General features: G+C 30.8%; 2 protein-coding genes across 2 annotated transcripts; one reads left to right on the plus strand and one right to left on the minus strand.

Moving 5' to 3' along the window:
* Positions 1 to 2,211: 2,211 nt before the first annotated feature.
* On the minus strand, positions 2,212 to 3,580 carry LOC104882073 (separase-like). Its single transcript, XM_010664001.1, has 3 exons — positions 3,327 to 3,580; positions 2,734 to 2,821; positions 2,212 to 2,594 (listed from the first exon to the last, which is right to left on the minus strand). Exons 1-3 carry the CDS (start codon positions 3,564 to 3,566, stop codon positions 2,212 to 2,214), a joined length of 711 nt encoding a protein of 236 aa, XP_010662303.1. The 5' UTR covers positions 3,567 to 3,580.
* Positions 3,581 to 4,637: 1,057 nt separating this feature from the next.
* On the plus strand, positions 4,638 to 5,605 carry LOC100242632 (ethylene-responsive transcription factor ERF105). Its single transcript, XM_002281777.5, has one exon. The coding sequence runs from the start codon at positions 4,690 to 4,692 to the stop codon at positions 5,521 to 5,523; it is 834 nt and encodes a 277-aa protein (XP_002281813.1). The 5' UTR covers positions 4,638 to 4,689; the 3' UTR covers positions 5,524 to 5,605.
* Positions 5,606 to 15,389: the final 9,784 nt, after the last annotated feature.

Genomic DNA, 15,389 nt, shown 5'->3' on the forward strand with positions numbered 1-15,389 from the left:
AATTTAATTAATTTTTAATATAAAAATTTAATTAATTTTTATTAAATAGCTTACCGTATTATCTGATTAATCAATTATTTTTTTACTATCTTCCTTATCTAAATAATCACTAAGGCTATGTTTGATTCTCGATAAATACTAAGGAAATAAAAAAAGTATTAATATGTTTGATTCCCGTAAACTATAAAGAAAATAAAAAAATTATTAAGGAAAATAATTTTCTCATATTTGATTTTACTATAAAAAAATCAAATATAATTAAAGTTAGTTAGAAATTTATGTAATTTAAAATTATTTAATCTTAATACAATAGAAAAAAATAAGTTATACAAGTTTAAAAAAACATATAAAAATAATAAATTATTTTTTAATCTATTTTTTATTTTTATTTTTTCACTTTTTCTCTTTATTTTCTTTCCCTCAAAATTTCTAAAAACCAAACATAGCCTAGAAAAATGATTTTCTCATGTTTGGTTTCACTATAAAAAAATATAAAAGAAAATCAAATATAATTAAAAATTAGTTAAAATTTTATGCATTTTAAAGTTATTTAATCTTAATACAATAGAGGAAATTAAGTGAAGTAAATTTTAAAAAGTATATAAAAATAAATTATTGACTTTGAAAGTAATTTTAATTTAATATGTTGACTTTTTTTGTTTAAACTTATTTAGTCATTCTAATTAAATAACTAAAAAAAGGAAAAAAAAATAATAATGATATGTAATCTATAATTCTAAACTTCTTTTTAAATCTTTATGCACTTCCCTAATCAAATCCTAAATTTCCAAGTCAAACCCTAAATGGGAAATTTTTTTTGAAACCCCAATTTTTAAATCCTATATTTAAAAATAATAATAATAAAATCTTTGTACACTTCCTAAATTACATTTATAACCATATCTTACTTTATCTTATCTCATTATTTTATAATACATTTAATAAAAAATAATAATGATGTAAATGAAGTGGTGAATGACCATATTGATGGTTAGTTATAAACTCCATTTACTCATCTTTAAGATGAGTAACGAGAGTTCATATGGTGAAACCTATAAAAGGCTTCTTATACCCCATGTAAGAAGCATCCCGAGTAAAAGAAATATATTCTCTTTCTTTCATTCTCTTTCTCTTTCTTTCGTTATCTCAACACTTCTCTTTTTTTATTTCTTTCTCCCCTCTATATATATATTATTAAAGTAATACATAGTCATCTCTACTTTTACTTGAGTCACATTTATTCTCATTTTATAACAAATAAGAAATTATTAGTTAAGATTAATATATTTTGAGGTTATATTAATTATAATTAATTAATTATGTATATAAAATCATAATTAGGTAAAAGGGCATTTAATGTTTTTGACTAATTTAATTAGTAACAATTTGAAGATAATTAGGAGTAGACTATTTTATAGAAAGTTCAATTAAAATTAACAAAAAGGTGCACTAAGTTATAAAAATAAAAATAAATAAATAAATAAAAGATGAGGTGTGTCAACTTCTTCCTTCTTCCTTTGCTTTTTGCCAACTTACTTGACTTACCTTTTCACCTTTGTTTCTTTATCAACATACTTAAAAAGTGAGTCATTGGTTTTGTCTTCCTCATTTCTCAAAATTCTTATGGTGATCTCTTCGAATGCTTCTAATGTCTTCAAAATCAACCCAATTAATCTTTGGAAATTTGGATCCTATTCTACAAATGGTGTTTGAGGAGGAATTTGAAAAAAAATGAAGGATTAATGTTTTGTAATTATGGTTAGAGATTGATTCAATGACTTCAACATATTGAGATCCAGAAAGAAAAATTTAAGATTCTTAAAAAGGTTAAAAGAAAATTATATTTGAATCCATTAAATTTCCGTTCACATTTCTTATATTTTTGCATCCACTTTAAAGTATTAGCCTTATAATTTCTAATATACCTAAAACACCCTTCTCATTATTCCCTTCCACACTCGTCTTTTTCTTTTTCCATCAACTTTTTTTTTTTCTTAATAACAAACCTCATAAGAAAATATTTTTAGGGCTTATTCTTTCTTTAAGTTTTGACGAAAAAATAAAAACTTGTAAAAATAATTGAAAAACATTTATGAAGAATTTAGAAATGATCTAGAAGTGAGAAATCAGTGATGCCCCAATCAAAAAAGGGAGTGTACAGGCTTCTCGAGCTTGACTCATGAATGATCCAATCTTTGGTCTATGGTTACACTAATCTTCACATACAACACTACTACAAGCTTTAGATACTTTCTTCCTTGGGATTTTCTTCTTAGCATCTCCTTTACCACGAGTTATGCTCATGGACTTCAATTCAGGAACCAAACGGCACTGGGCACAAGCCACAGAAGGAGATGATCTTTCTCTCAACCAAGCATCAAGCATGGCCTTACCAAATCGGTCAATATCCTTGTCTGTCACTTCCCATAGATTGGCAACTCTAACAGGGGTACCAGCTGATAGATAGGAAAGATGAGTACCTTGTGGAGTGTATTGCCCATTTAGAGACAATGATCCACTACTGCATCCCATTAGGAGAGTAGCAGCACAATTTTCCAGTTTCTGAATCTCATGCCTGGGAATATACTGTGCCCCTGAACCACCACAAAGATAAAATTCAATCTTTAATAAGCTCACAGGGGCATAGTAATAAATTGATAGGAATGCCAGGAGGAACAACGTGAGTAAAACAGAGAAGAAATCAAAGTGATTAACAGTTTCAATCAAGCGTACCACTTCCAAGGCCAATATATATAAAGAGGTCGTGACTTTTCAAAGCTCCAGCCAATTCTTCGACTGTGGGTGCAATTCCAGCTTTACCCTGAATTTCAAGTGCAAAACAATATCATCTACAGAAACAATAAAAATCTACTTAGATGCATATACCTTATATTAAGTACTTTCTAAGTCAAATATTAAATGATATGGCCCTATTAGATGGCTGGAACTGCAGAGAGGAGGAGGCTGTTGGTGTTGGGTATGTTACGGGGCATGATTAGATGCATAAGATAGTAGATTTGCTGTCTTTTTCTTACCATTTAACAAAGCAGCTGATATTAGTTAGTACATGGTGTCACTATGTCAGCAAATGAGAGTTTTCATATCAGCCTAAGGGGAATAAATTTTATATTATTCTGCCATGACAATGCTGTATCTGCAGATACATCAAGTGGCAAAGAGGTGGTACAACCAGCATTTTCCAAAGCATAAAAGCATGCAACTAGTATTTATGAATAAGCATGATCATAATCTAGCGATCAGTTGGCAATCATTCTATTCTAAAATCCCATCAAATTCTTTTAAATGGGAAACAGCAAGGCATTTACCTCTATGTTTTGATCTCTAAACCATTTTTCAAATGCAGCTTGTGAGCTGCTGAGATCACCACTAGGATTCAACAAATAAAATGCATCCAAGGGATCAATCAACGGAAAGGCAGCAGCATTCATTCCAGCCTGCTCTTGATGGTGGTGGCTTCTGTCAAGTATGGCAGAGATGCTGCCAATTGAAGGCATGCGATAAACCTCCTGTGTTCGTAGCACTGGTATGTTCTCCCATGGAAGCATCTACACAATCAATTAGCTTGAGGTTGAGAATTTTATTTTGATATGATTTCTAAATTTTTTAGAGATAATTATATTATTTATTATGATGATTATCATTCATTTTAATTATGATAATTAACTAACTAATTATGAAAATTATAATATTTATTTTATGTGACATGTCAATATATTATTAGCAAATTATTAACATATGAAAAATAACTTAGTGAAAAAATTTATTTCTACGTACACACGTATAAATATTAATACAAATAAATTCTTTTTTATTATCAAAGATTTATTTCAAATTTTTCCAACAAAATGTATCATAAAAATTTGAAGAAGGGACATGTCATTCGACCTTGAAAATCTTCTTTTAGCCATAAAATTTGAAACAAGAAAGACACAACAAATTATCTTTTTCTTTTTTTCTCATTCAAGAAAACTTTTTTCTTCAACAACGTTAAAATCTGTACTCTTTCCCAAACCTTATTCGTTATGTGCATGCACAATCTTAAATATATAAAAATAACCCCACATCTTATGCGCATATGATTGATTTTCATAGCCTTCCCCTCTTAGTTACAATTATGCAATTATCCTATTTATTGTTATTTTTTCTGCAGAATTTTAGCTTTAAAATGTTATAAAGTTGAATTAAATAAATAAAAAATAGTTATTCATTGGGCGGTAGCAACTGGGCACGCCAGCTGGTGGGCATGTGGTTGAGGGGGAAACTATGCGGATGGAACCCATAGGAGAGACCCAAGTTGAGAAAGCTGTCCGGTCCAAGGGGATAAACCAGCTTCATCCAGAGTCAGATCTTATCATTGAATAGTATTGGACACAAAATAAGTCAAAATATAGGATCTCAGAGTCTCTGTATTAAACCATAAGTCCCTCTATACATGTGGGAAGAACCCAAGAAACCACTGTCGGACTAATAATATAAACCATAAGTTTGAATATATAAATCCCACTTGCGATGTTGACATATGGATACCACAAAGAAGTTTCATTCCCCCGACTTGGAACCTCATCTGAAGCCTCCTCTTTCTATCTATCGTGTTATATATAGCTCCACCACACTCTCTCCTCTCCACTCACTCTCACTCTCTACTTCTCAGTGCTCATCTCCATTGATATGGCAGAAGAGGCTTCATCGGTTCACTTCATTCACCAACAACTTCTCTTCGACTTTGAAGCTTTCGAAAGCTTCGTCTCTCATGTAAATGATCCATCCCAAACTTCAACCTCTGATTCGAGTGCTTCCACCTCAGATATTAATCCGCTCTCTAATTACTTCAATCCCCATGAAGATGAAAACAACCCCTCTCTCCTCCACTGTTCTACCTCTGCTCCGTCTGGCTTTTTCCAGCTTCAAACCAAATCCCCCAAAACTTCCACATTAAGTCATCGGCGACCTCCACTCAGCATCTCAGTCCCTCAGCCCACCGTTTCTCAGTCACCGGCGGAGTCCGATTCAGGCGATATCAGGCATTACAGAGGCGTGAGGAGACGGCCATGGGGGAAATTTGCGGCGGAGATTCGAGACCCGAATCGGAGAGGATCGAGGGTATGGCTGGGGACATTCGAGACTGCCATTGAAGCCGCCAGAGCTTATGATCGAGCTGCTTTTGAGATGCGTGGCTCCAAAGCTATTCTCAATTTCCCCCTTGAAGCTGATAATTGGTCGGGATCTGATCCACCAGCGATATCTGGCCGGAAAAGGGAGAGAGACAGTGAGACTGAAGAGAGACAACAAGTGGAGATTAAGGTTTTAAAGCAAGAGGAGTACTTGCCCGAATCCGACAGCACGCTGGCGGCAGCCAGTCATGTTTTAGGGGTTAGTCCGTTAACTCCGTCAAACTTTAGGGCCGGCTGGGAGGAGAGAGAGATGGAGGGAATATTCCATCTGCCACCGTTAACGCCGTTATCACCCCATCCTTGGATAGCATATTCTCAGCTTATAGTTTGAATCAAAGGAGTTTACCTTACCAAAGACATTGAAATATTACTAGAATTCTTACATATTCTATGAACAATATTGAATTTGTTTATATCTCACACTGTTCCTTTTTTGTCGTCCTATAAATCAATCATTACAAAAATACTTCCGCCAGGGCTTAAAATACTAGCTGATGCACATAGCTGACAACTTTATAAGATGATATAAGTTCTTTTTTTTCTTTTTTCTTTTTAATTTATCAAATTAATTAATTAATAATAAAATAACAACAACAATATTTTAATAGGGTTGATAGAGTAATTTTTAGCTGGTCCATTAGCATGCATGCATGCATGCAAGTGGAGTATGAAATGGCATAGGTATCTTAGTAGTGAACTTGGTATTATTATTATTTTTTTAAAAATGAAAATTATTTAAAAAGGAGAATATTTTTAAATAAAGACAATTAAATTTGGATATAATAGATCAAAACTATGAAATGGCAAAGGAAGAAAAGTTGATACTAATTTTAGGCCTACAATGGGGAAACCTAAAATTATGGGATCATAATTTATTCTGATCTAAGAGTCTTCAATATCTTCAATATTCACCCCCATAAGATGGCATGTGTAAATCTCTAAAACCCATCTTAGATGTCAAATTATAAAACCTATATGTTGGTAAAAAAATGTCCACCAATTTTTGTTGCAAAGGAACATAATACTATGAACTACAACCCTTCTTTATTTTCTCACGAGCCAAGTGACAATCAATTTTAATATGCTTTATCCGTTGGTTGATAGAAGATTGGACTGATAGGAATTTGTAAAGTAGCTTTATTATGATAGTAAAGGTATGTTGGTTAGAAGTGATCAAACTTAGGTCTTTAAGAAAGTAACATAGACACTTAGTCAAATCTAAATCACAATAACCATGTAATTGAGTTGATAATAGAATAATGTCTTACATGGGTCTCACTTTGGATAACACAACATTCACATAATATAATTAAAGTGAGCCTATCTCGGCTTGTCAAGGAATCGGTATAGTGTATGGACATATATAATAGGTGATATAAGGCTTAGTGACGGAGAGATAGATAGACTAGTAACCAATCAAGCGCCAATAATGTGAAGGATCCAAAAGAAGTTACACAGTTGATTTGCTTAACTTTTGCATTTTGTTTCATAGGTTTTTTTTAGACAAATTTGTTCCAAGAAGTCCAAATTTCTTAAGGTCATGTTTAGTTAGAAAACTTTTCCTTTGATTTGGATGTTCCCAAATTAAATCTATTTGAAGAAAATCAAATGCGAAGCTGTCGAAAGTCTCATAAACCCACAATCTTTTACCCAATGACTCAACCTTGAACCTTGGCACTCTAAATGGTTGGGTGCTTGAGAGGATGGAGGCTAAACATTTCTCTAGTCTCTGATGGTGGAAAATGACTGATTGGAAACCCTAACCCCTTAGGGAGTATTTATTGGATTCCCCATTAGGTTTAAGTGACTTGAGTCCACATAGGTTTTTACTTAATTTAGCCCAAAAAGGGTCTTAATGAATTAATTAACCTAATAGGCTTATCCAATTAATCAATTAGCTCAATCCAAAAATATCATTTCACTAACCCTTATGCAACCTTATGTAATTACTAAAATGCCCTTATACACATAAGTGGACCTAGAGTTGATTAAATTCTTATAAACCATGTTATTAAGGTATATGAACTTAAACGGGGACCACTAGGACCCACAGGATAGTACCGACTCCCTCATAATCCAATTTTGAAGGTGAATCAACATCCCACTATAAAGAATCAATTGCACTCCAATATCCTATATATGTAAATAATTATGAGATGAAGCTTTGGTTTGTGACTTACTATCCAATGCATGCAAACTCCCCATGTGTCCATAATTTAAAAAGGTAGTGTTATCACTTATCTAGATTACCTTTCCAATCCTTAAGTTATAGATCCCACCTATTATGCGGTCAATTGACACACTCTAGCTTCAAGGAGCTTATGTCAAATTTCCACTAAAGAAAATACTATGGTCATAGTCTTCTAGATCACATGTCCTTTGAATCACCTACTATCTCACTCCCATATATATCATTATGCCTCTATTGAGAATATTTATTTCTACCAACTTCCATTAATAGTGACCAAATCCATAAGGATGTATGACAACATTAGGGTCTCATTTATAAGTCAAAGCCTCTTATTAATTTTAGAACATACTCAATACACTCTCAAGGTTGAGAGTTCATGTAATATAGTAGATTGGTAAATCATGACAATTGGTAGCCTTACATCATGATTTACTATATGTCATGTCTACTGTGTAACCATATACATTGGTTCACTAACCATGGGAAACCCCATCTTGACGGTCAAAACAAGTCATCCCTCTAATTAGGAGGTAGTGCACTATAGTTTCTACTAAATTGTCCAAATTCATGAACTGATTGTAAATCACTTATCATCTTGTAAGGAACTCATGACTTGTATTCTCTATGCAACTCCTGATATACCTAAGTCATGAACAATGCAAGTGATATGAGTGTGTATGCTAAACTAACAAATTAATGAAAATGATATAATATAGGGAAATTAAGAAACATAGATAAATAAATTTATAAATGAATTTCAATATGTTAAATCATGTCATATTTTCTAGGGCTCAATCCTAACAAAAAGTTCATCCTTATTATGGAAGAAGTTATTAAAATGGAATAGAAGAACCACAACATTCACTAAACCATCTTGGTGTCGTATTTGTGATATGCTAGCTCTATGTGGAAATGAAGAAGAAATACATTGATCTCCGATTAAGCAATAAGTTTAATCAATGAAGGCAAAAGCAAAGGGAATTCAAGAGGTTATTAAATTAGTATAGGGTATAATTTAATAATTGGAAAAGCTACTATAATTGAATAAGTATGAGATAATCTATGTAAGGTAAAACATTATTTTTATAAAGTAAATATTTAGTCTTATATGCTAGTATAATACATTTATAGTAGGTTGTAACTAATATGCATTTGATATAGGTCCATAAATTTGTTGAAAGGTTAAAAAAGAAAGGATATCATTATATGAGAAATTATGTACCATTTATGGGTACACTACTACAACAGGGCCAATGCTTATCTTTCTGAAGGAAGTCCCTCGATTATTATTGTTCAAAACATGTCTGATTAAGAATTCTAACTAAATCATGAGGCACCATTGGATGATCATGGTGATAAGGTAGGTGTTACTCATGCTTTGAAGCATTAAAGTCAATCCACACATATGGGCCCACATCTTTTAGATGTGTCCCCACTTAACAACGAGACTCGTTTTTTTTTTTTTAGTGAAAATTTGATTATTTTAAAAAAAGTTGGACTCACCACTTATTTTTGTTTATTTTTAAAAAAGAAAGCAAAATAAGAAATAAAACCCTAAGTGAATATTTTTTTAAGGATAAACATGTCCACGAAAACTGAGTCCAAGTCTAGAGTTAGGTTACTTATTGGGATGGTACCATATGATAGCACCCCTCTGAGCCCTAAAGAGGTTTCTACTAAATAAGTGGAGAAACAATTAACTAATAGACCAATGGATACCAAGAGACAATAATAAGAATACAACTAGACAATATATGGTAATGATAAACAAAAGCATAACAAGCATATCAAAGGGAACAAGCAAACAAAGAAGGAAGGGAGCATACCTTAATAATGCTCGAAATAGGGCAACACGCTTATATAAGGAAAATAAAGTGCTAGTTTACAAGCAAAATAAGGGATATAATATCAAAGCTAGAGTCATCCAATATATACAAGGTGTATACAATCAAAATGAAGCATCAAAGATAGCTAAACTAGCATCTAAGTGGATCAAAATATACTAAACATGCATAGGGATTAGAACAGGACAACAAGCAGGTATTCACATCTAATATGTATAAGATGTCAATAATTTAAATCAAAAGTCAAAGAAAGTTAAAGCATGCTAAGAGGGACTAAATTATCAAGTTTATATAAGAAATATAGAAGTTGGATAACAAGTAGATAGTTATAAAATAAATCCAAATAAAATAGTTAGAGACGAGATAAAATAAAAACAAAAATTCTAAAACATACTCAAAGTGTCTAGCTAGAACACAACCCAAAACCCTAAGGAACTCAAATGTGCATAAATTAATCCAAATATAACCAAACATCATATTACGTAGGTATAAGGTAGAACAATAAGTCATGCAAAGATTGAATTATTTGACAAGCATAGAGGTGAGATAAAAATAATAATAAATTTCTACAACATATTTAAAGTGTCTATAACATATTAAAAATTTCTATGAGGCCCAAACATGCACCAATTATCCCATAATTCAAAGAAAAATTTCATAACTTTATTTTTTTATTTTTAGAATATGTGACTAATCCAGATGATAAGTTTCCTTTATCTTCACATGGTATGTTTATAAAAAATTAAAGTATAACTTACAAAATAATTTGCATATGAAGAACTCAAATGAATATATTTTAGACAAGAAAATATTATCTTATTAATTTAGGATATACCAATATGCCTAGTTTCCTTTCTCCATATCGTGATGAAAGATATCATTTACATGATTACAAGGGAAGAGGGTGTCATTCTCAAAGTTTAGAAAAGGGCTTTAATTATAGAAAATCATCATTGAGGAATGTCATTAGCAATACTTTGAAGTGTTAAATGCTCAACTCCTAAAGACTTTGCAGATGTAAAAATCATGACATCAAATACCATAGAACTATAATCCATTAAATATGAAGAAGAGGTACACAAATTTATCTGGTTGTTGCTATTCCTAGAGATTTACACCCCAAAACCTATATCTAATCTCACATCCGCAACATAGCACCATGTGTGCTCCATAATGAATCCTTAGTGCCTTGAGGGGATGCAAATCTCTCTCATGAACTTAAGAATAAAAATCATAAACTTTTTCATAGTTTTAGGTTAAACACAAAAAATAATGACTTAAAGTTTAGGCGCATTGGTTCTTAAGAGAACTTTTCCAATAAACATACGTAAGAGAAAATTTAGTGAAATCAATTTAGAAATCATATTTTATCACAAAATATAATTTAGAAACTTAAGAATTTTAGAAAATTTTTGAAAATTTTCATATTTTAAATTAAAAAATATTTGAAAATATTTTTTGTTTAAAATTCTTAATTTACACTGCTTTCCAAATTTCTTAAAAGATTTTTCTTTTTTAAAATTCTCAATTTAAAAATTTTCCTCAATAAATTTTATTCCTAATTTCCATAAATCCACTCTATGCCTATCAGAGTCATTATTCTCACTTAATTCAACCATGCATACCTATTGAATCTTTGGTTGGTTTTGCAGCAACTTTGAATCTACAAAGAAGTGTAATCATATGAAAGTACGTAGAGTCCTAAACCAAGATGAATGACACAAAATTGCCAACTTATAATCTAAATAGCCAATGCATTAACAATCTCCCCATTTGACAATTTTTTGATAATATAATAATGATTTCATAAACTCCCCAATACTCTAAAATGTAGTTTACAAATCGCTCAATATCACTTTTCCTAACCAAACATCCTATAAATTGATTTTCAATATTTGCAACTCGTTCAAAATTCTTGAAATCTAGAGCCTGTGATCGCCATACACTTAATCAATAAAACTTGTGAAAAGCAATGTGTGAGAAAAAAAGGATAAACCAAATTAGTCTAATCACAATCTATTAATCTAAAAACAAACAATAACATATTAAGAAAAATATTAATCCCCAAATTGTCAATCATATACCAAAACAATAATATGAATTTCTCCCCCCTTTTGTCACAAAATGACAAAGATAAAGAAATAAGACAATTAAAACCAATATATCCAAAAAAGAGTTTTTTTTTTTAAAAAAAAAAACAAACAAAGGATGTTAATTCACATCCTTATAATTTTCAAAATAATATTAGAACTCAATATATTAAAATAATCATAAATAATGTAAATAATATATTAAAAAACTTATGTAAATTTTTCATAAAAATGATCAAAAGTATCAGGTTAATTCCAATTTAGACTCTAAAATTTATCAAGAATAAAGAAGACATAACAAGAATAAAATCATCCAAAGAATATAATCTCAAGATCATCAAGTTATTGTTCTATTAAAGTTATATAGTTTAAAAATCAAATTGCTTTTAGATCATGCTTAGTTGTTAATCAATTCAAAATTGATTTAATTTGAAAATAGTCCATTGGATTTCTGTTTAATATGATAAAGTTTTGATTTTTAAAGCACAACTTTACTCTCCTTCAATTGATGTGTTTTTTTTAATCAATTTTTTTTTTATCTTTTTCATTTTACTTTATTTTTTTTCATAGTGGAGACATTTTATCATAAATAGCGAAATCATATTTTCATGCATAGGTAGTGTTTTTTCACTAAAGGGTTTTCCCAATTTTTCAAGTGATGAATTTCGCATTGTTTAAATATATATAATTTAGATTTTACCAAGGTAGACCTTTTGACTTTAGGAAACATTTTTGAATTATATCAAAAATGATATTTCAAATCAATTTAAAATTAATAGGTATAATGCTCATGGATTCCCTGAATTTGAATCTTTACACAAGAATCAAACTTAAGAAGATTTTATCAAATAGTCATATCATATTCTCTATTTACTTTATTATTAAATTCTAAAAGGAAATTAAAATGGTCCTAATGATCACAAATAGAAAAATAAACACTTTAAATGGTAACAAAATTGAATGATCACTCAAAATATTTAAGCAAATAATAATAAATTAAGTAACCACAAAATTCATCTAACCACAAGTATGAAAAGTAAAAGACCAAGGATCTTAAAAAAATGACTCCCCCTAAAGCAATGATCCTAAGTCCTAAACTCATAAATACAAATATAATCCCCCTAACCAGGAGGAAGATTTTAGCACACTAATAACAAAGTCTTAAGAATAAAATATATATAAATTAAAAAATTCTAAGGACTCCTAAAATTGACATAGCACTAGGGATAAGGATGAAACACTAATGAGAGACTCTATGCTATAAAACAAAAAGTGCTACTGAGAAGGGAAAGTTCCTAAAGATTTTCCTAGGAGGTAAAATCCTAAGAAAATCTTTATTTTTAAGTTCAACAAGGACATCTTTCCTAATCCAAATTTGTCTAGTCTTAGGGACTCCGAAAGTCAAATTTGAATTATTAACATGGGAATTATGAATATTCATCCTAAGCTTAAATTGGGTAAGAGCTTTTGAAACCAATTAAATATTTTTTTTCCTATTAAAATAGATTTTATATTTTAATATCTTAGACTCAACTACAAGCTTGTTAATTTGCCTATAAATTCTTCAAACTTCTTAATATGACACCTATCACTAGTGTGACCGCTTCTATGACAACATGAACATTTGTACATAATCTTAATAGGTGTTTGGACATGATTACTGATATTTTTAATAAAAAACAGGGTCAATTATTGCATCTTAAGCTTGAGTATATCATTAAGAGCACCCTTCAACTAAGAAATTGTATGTCACCTTGTGTATACTTGGTTTTCTCATGTTTTCTTTAATTTTTTTTTTATGTTTACCACCATATTTCAAGAATCAAGATTACCTTGAGATCCTTTCGGGACATTCTATGTGCAAGGATGAAGGGTGAATTGAACAAAAAAAAAAAGAAATTTCAAGGAGTTCTTAGGTGTTATCCTTGTTTAACCAATAAAATGTTTTAAAGTGATTGAAGGGGTTAGACTTGTCCAATCAAGCTGAAATTAATTTTCTTAGATTCCTCTCTTTCCAAAATTAAATCTGACCAGTTTTAAAATTTTTAGAGGTTATTTGTCTGATAAATAAATTAGAGAAATGTGAGTGATGTTCCAATTCAAAAGAGTGTCACCAAGGGCACCACTACTTAGTTGTCATCGTCTTATTTTAAGGAGCACATGATAGCCTATGAGTGAGCTTTTTCTGATGTTTAAACACAAGGAAATGGGTTAATTACAATGGCTTACTAATTCCAAACCATCATTTGACCTTTTTCACATGAAAGGTCACTTATCTCATGTGAGGAGAACTTGGAGCTTGCTTGGGAAGGATATAAAGGGGGAACGGGTAGCCATTGAAGGGTTTTTTTTTTTTTTTTTTTTTTTTTTTTTTTACGGGTGGGGAGTGAGGGGGAAAGGGAGAGTCGTGGACGTGCTTGCTCGATTCTTGGAGTTTATCTTGGGAAAGAGGAAATCTTGGATTTTTTTTTTGTTTGCATTTTATGTTTTCTTTACATTATTGTTTTTGTTAAGGTTATTTTCTTGTTTTGAATTTGGTTCCTTTGAAATTGTATTGGATCTTTTCACTATTATTGAGTTCATGTAATTTTAGTTATAAGTTCTAAAATTCTTACTTTAGTTTTCTAATCTCTATTTTATTCTGTCAATTTAACTTTCCTTCAATTTCCAATAAGTAGTCATCTAGGTTGAGGAAAGAGAGCCCTAGAGAATCCCCTTCCACCATTAGAATGACTTCACTCATGAGATTTTTATAGTATTTATCACTTGTTATTTGGATCCCTATTATAAAAATCAAGGCAAAATTTATTTGTTACTTAACATTTGAAGATTAGGGGTTCCTTTAGGGTATTCCAGTGCCTAAGGGTGATACCCTTTTGACTTGAAATGACCATTAGTGATCCCTTAATACTACAATTTAACAAATAGAATCACATAGAACCTAAGTGAAATAACCAAACATTTACATATTTGAAAATCAAAGTTTAAAGGTTCCTTTAAGGTATTCCAAATGTTTAATGGTGAAGCCATTTTGGCTTGGAATGATAACTATTGAGACCTTAATATTGAGATTTTGGAAAATAAATGATGTTTTATGAAAAATGAATATATAAATGGAGATCTAACAAATAGATTGAGATTTTCAATTTAATGTGAATGATTATATTGGATAGCTTCCGACCAAGGGAACCTTAGGGTATCTTGGTTGAAATAATAATAGTAAAGGTCATTCCGAGGTGACAAAGGGGAGCCCATAGGATATACCATCTCCTCAACTATTTATTGCAAGTAGTTAAGAAACTAATTCTTGTTATTCACAAAACCACTTTCCAACCATTTTCTTGCTCAAAGCAAGATTTTAAGAAAGCGTTTTCTGATTGAAGCCAAACTATGTGCTCTAATGGAACTTGTTTGATATGATTTATGCACCATAAGACACTCAAATCATCTAAATTGACCCAAATTGATGCTAAGGCCCTAGCCATGAGTTTTACTTTTATTTTGGAGATTTATATCAAGTTTAAGAGAAGAAAATGGTGGAAGTTGAATCACTTTAGATTTTGAAAAATCAAGAAGGAGTTAAATGAAGAAATGAGCGAGTCAAGACTTATGAACAATGAGGAAAGGAAAGACAAGGATATCATAAGCTTGAGAGATGAGTAATGACCATTATGAAGTAAGAAAGAAGGCACACAAACATGGGAAATGAGGCATGAAGCAAGATTCATCAAGTTTGCATGGAAATTTAGTACTCAAAATCTAGTGGCAACATGTACTTTGAATTTGAGGTGACATTTTTCCCAAGTCCATTTTAGGCAAGTTGTATTACATTTTTCAGGAAATTAGGAATCCAATGCTTCAAATGATGCATGAATCGAAGCTGAAATGAGAAAGTTGTGCATGTTTAAAGCAAACTGGTCAAAGAATAAAGTTGAGTTCAAAATTAACAACTTGAATTCAAAATGGTTTTTGGTCATTTAAAACTCAAATAAATGCAAGGAAGGACTAAGTTTGAATCCTACTACGTATTTCAAGCACACATTTTGAACCCAAAAACATGGAGTTTTTGCAT

The sequence above is a fragment of the Vitis vinifera genome, chromosome 16 (assembly GCF_030704535.1).
Source record: "Vitis vinifera cultivar Pinot Noir 40024 chromosome 16, ASM3070453v1".
NCBI lineage: Eukaryota > Viridiplantae > Streptophyta > Magnoliopsida > Vitales > Vitaceae > Vitis > Vitis vinifera.

What these genes read in the sequence shown, in the direction of transcription:
- LOC104882073 (XM_010664001.1), bottom strand. Translation starts at nt 3,566, where the DNA reads ATGCTTCCATGGGAGAACATACCAGTGCTACGAACACAGGAGGTTTAT. An exon ending in TTAGAGATCAAAACATAGAG is followed by an intron (nt 2,822 to 3,326) that starts GTAAATGCCTTG and finishes CTTGAAATTCAG; the next exon opens with GGTAAAGCTGGAATTGCACC. An exon ending in ATATATTGGCCTTGGAAGTG is followed by an intron (nt 2,595 to 2,733) that starts GTACGCTTGATT and finishes GTGGTGGTTCAG; the next exon opens with GGGCACAGTATATTCCCAGG.
- LOC100242632 (XM_002281777.5), top strand. Translation starts at nt 4,690, where the DNA reads ATGGCAGAAGAGGCTTCATCGGTTCACTTCATTCACCAACAACTTCTC.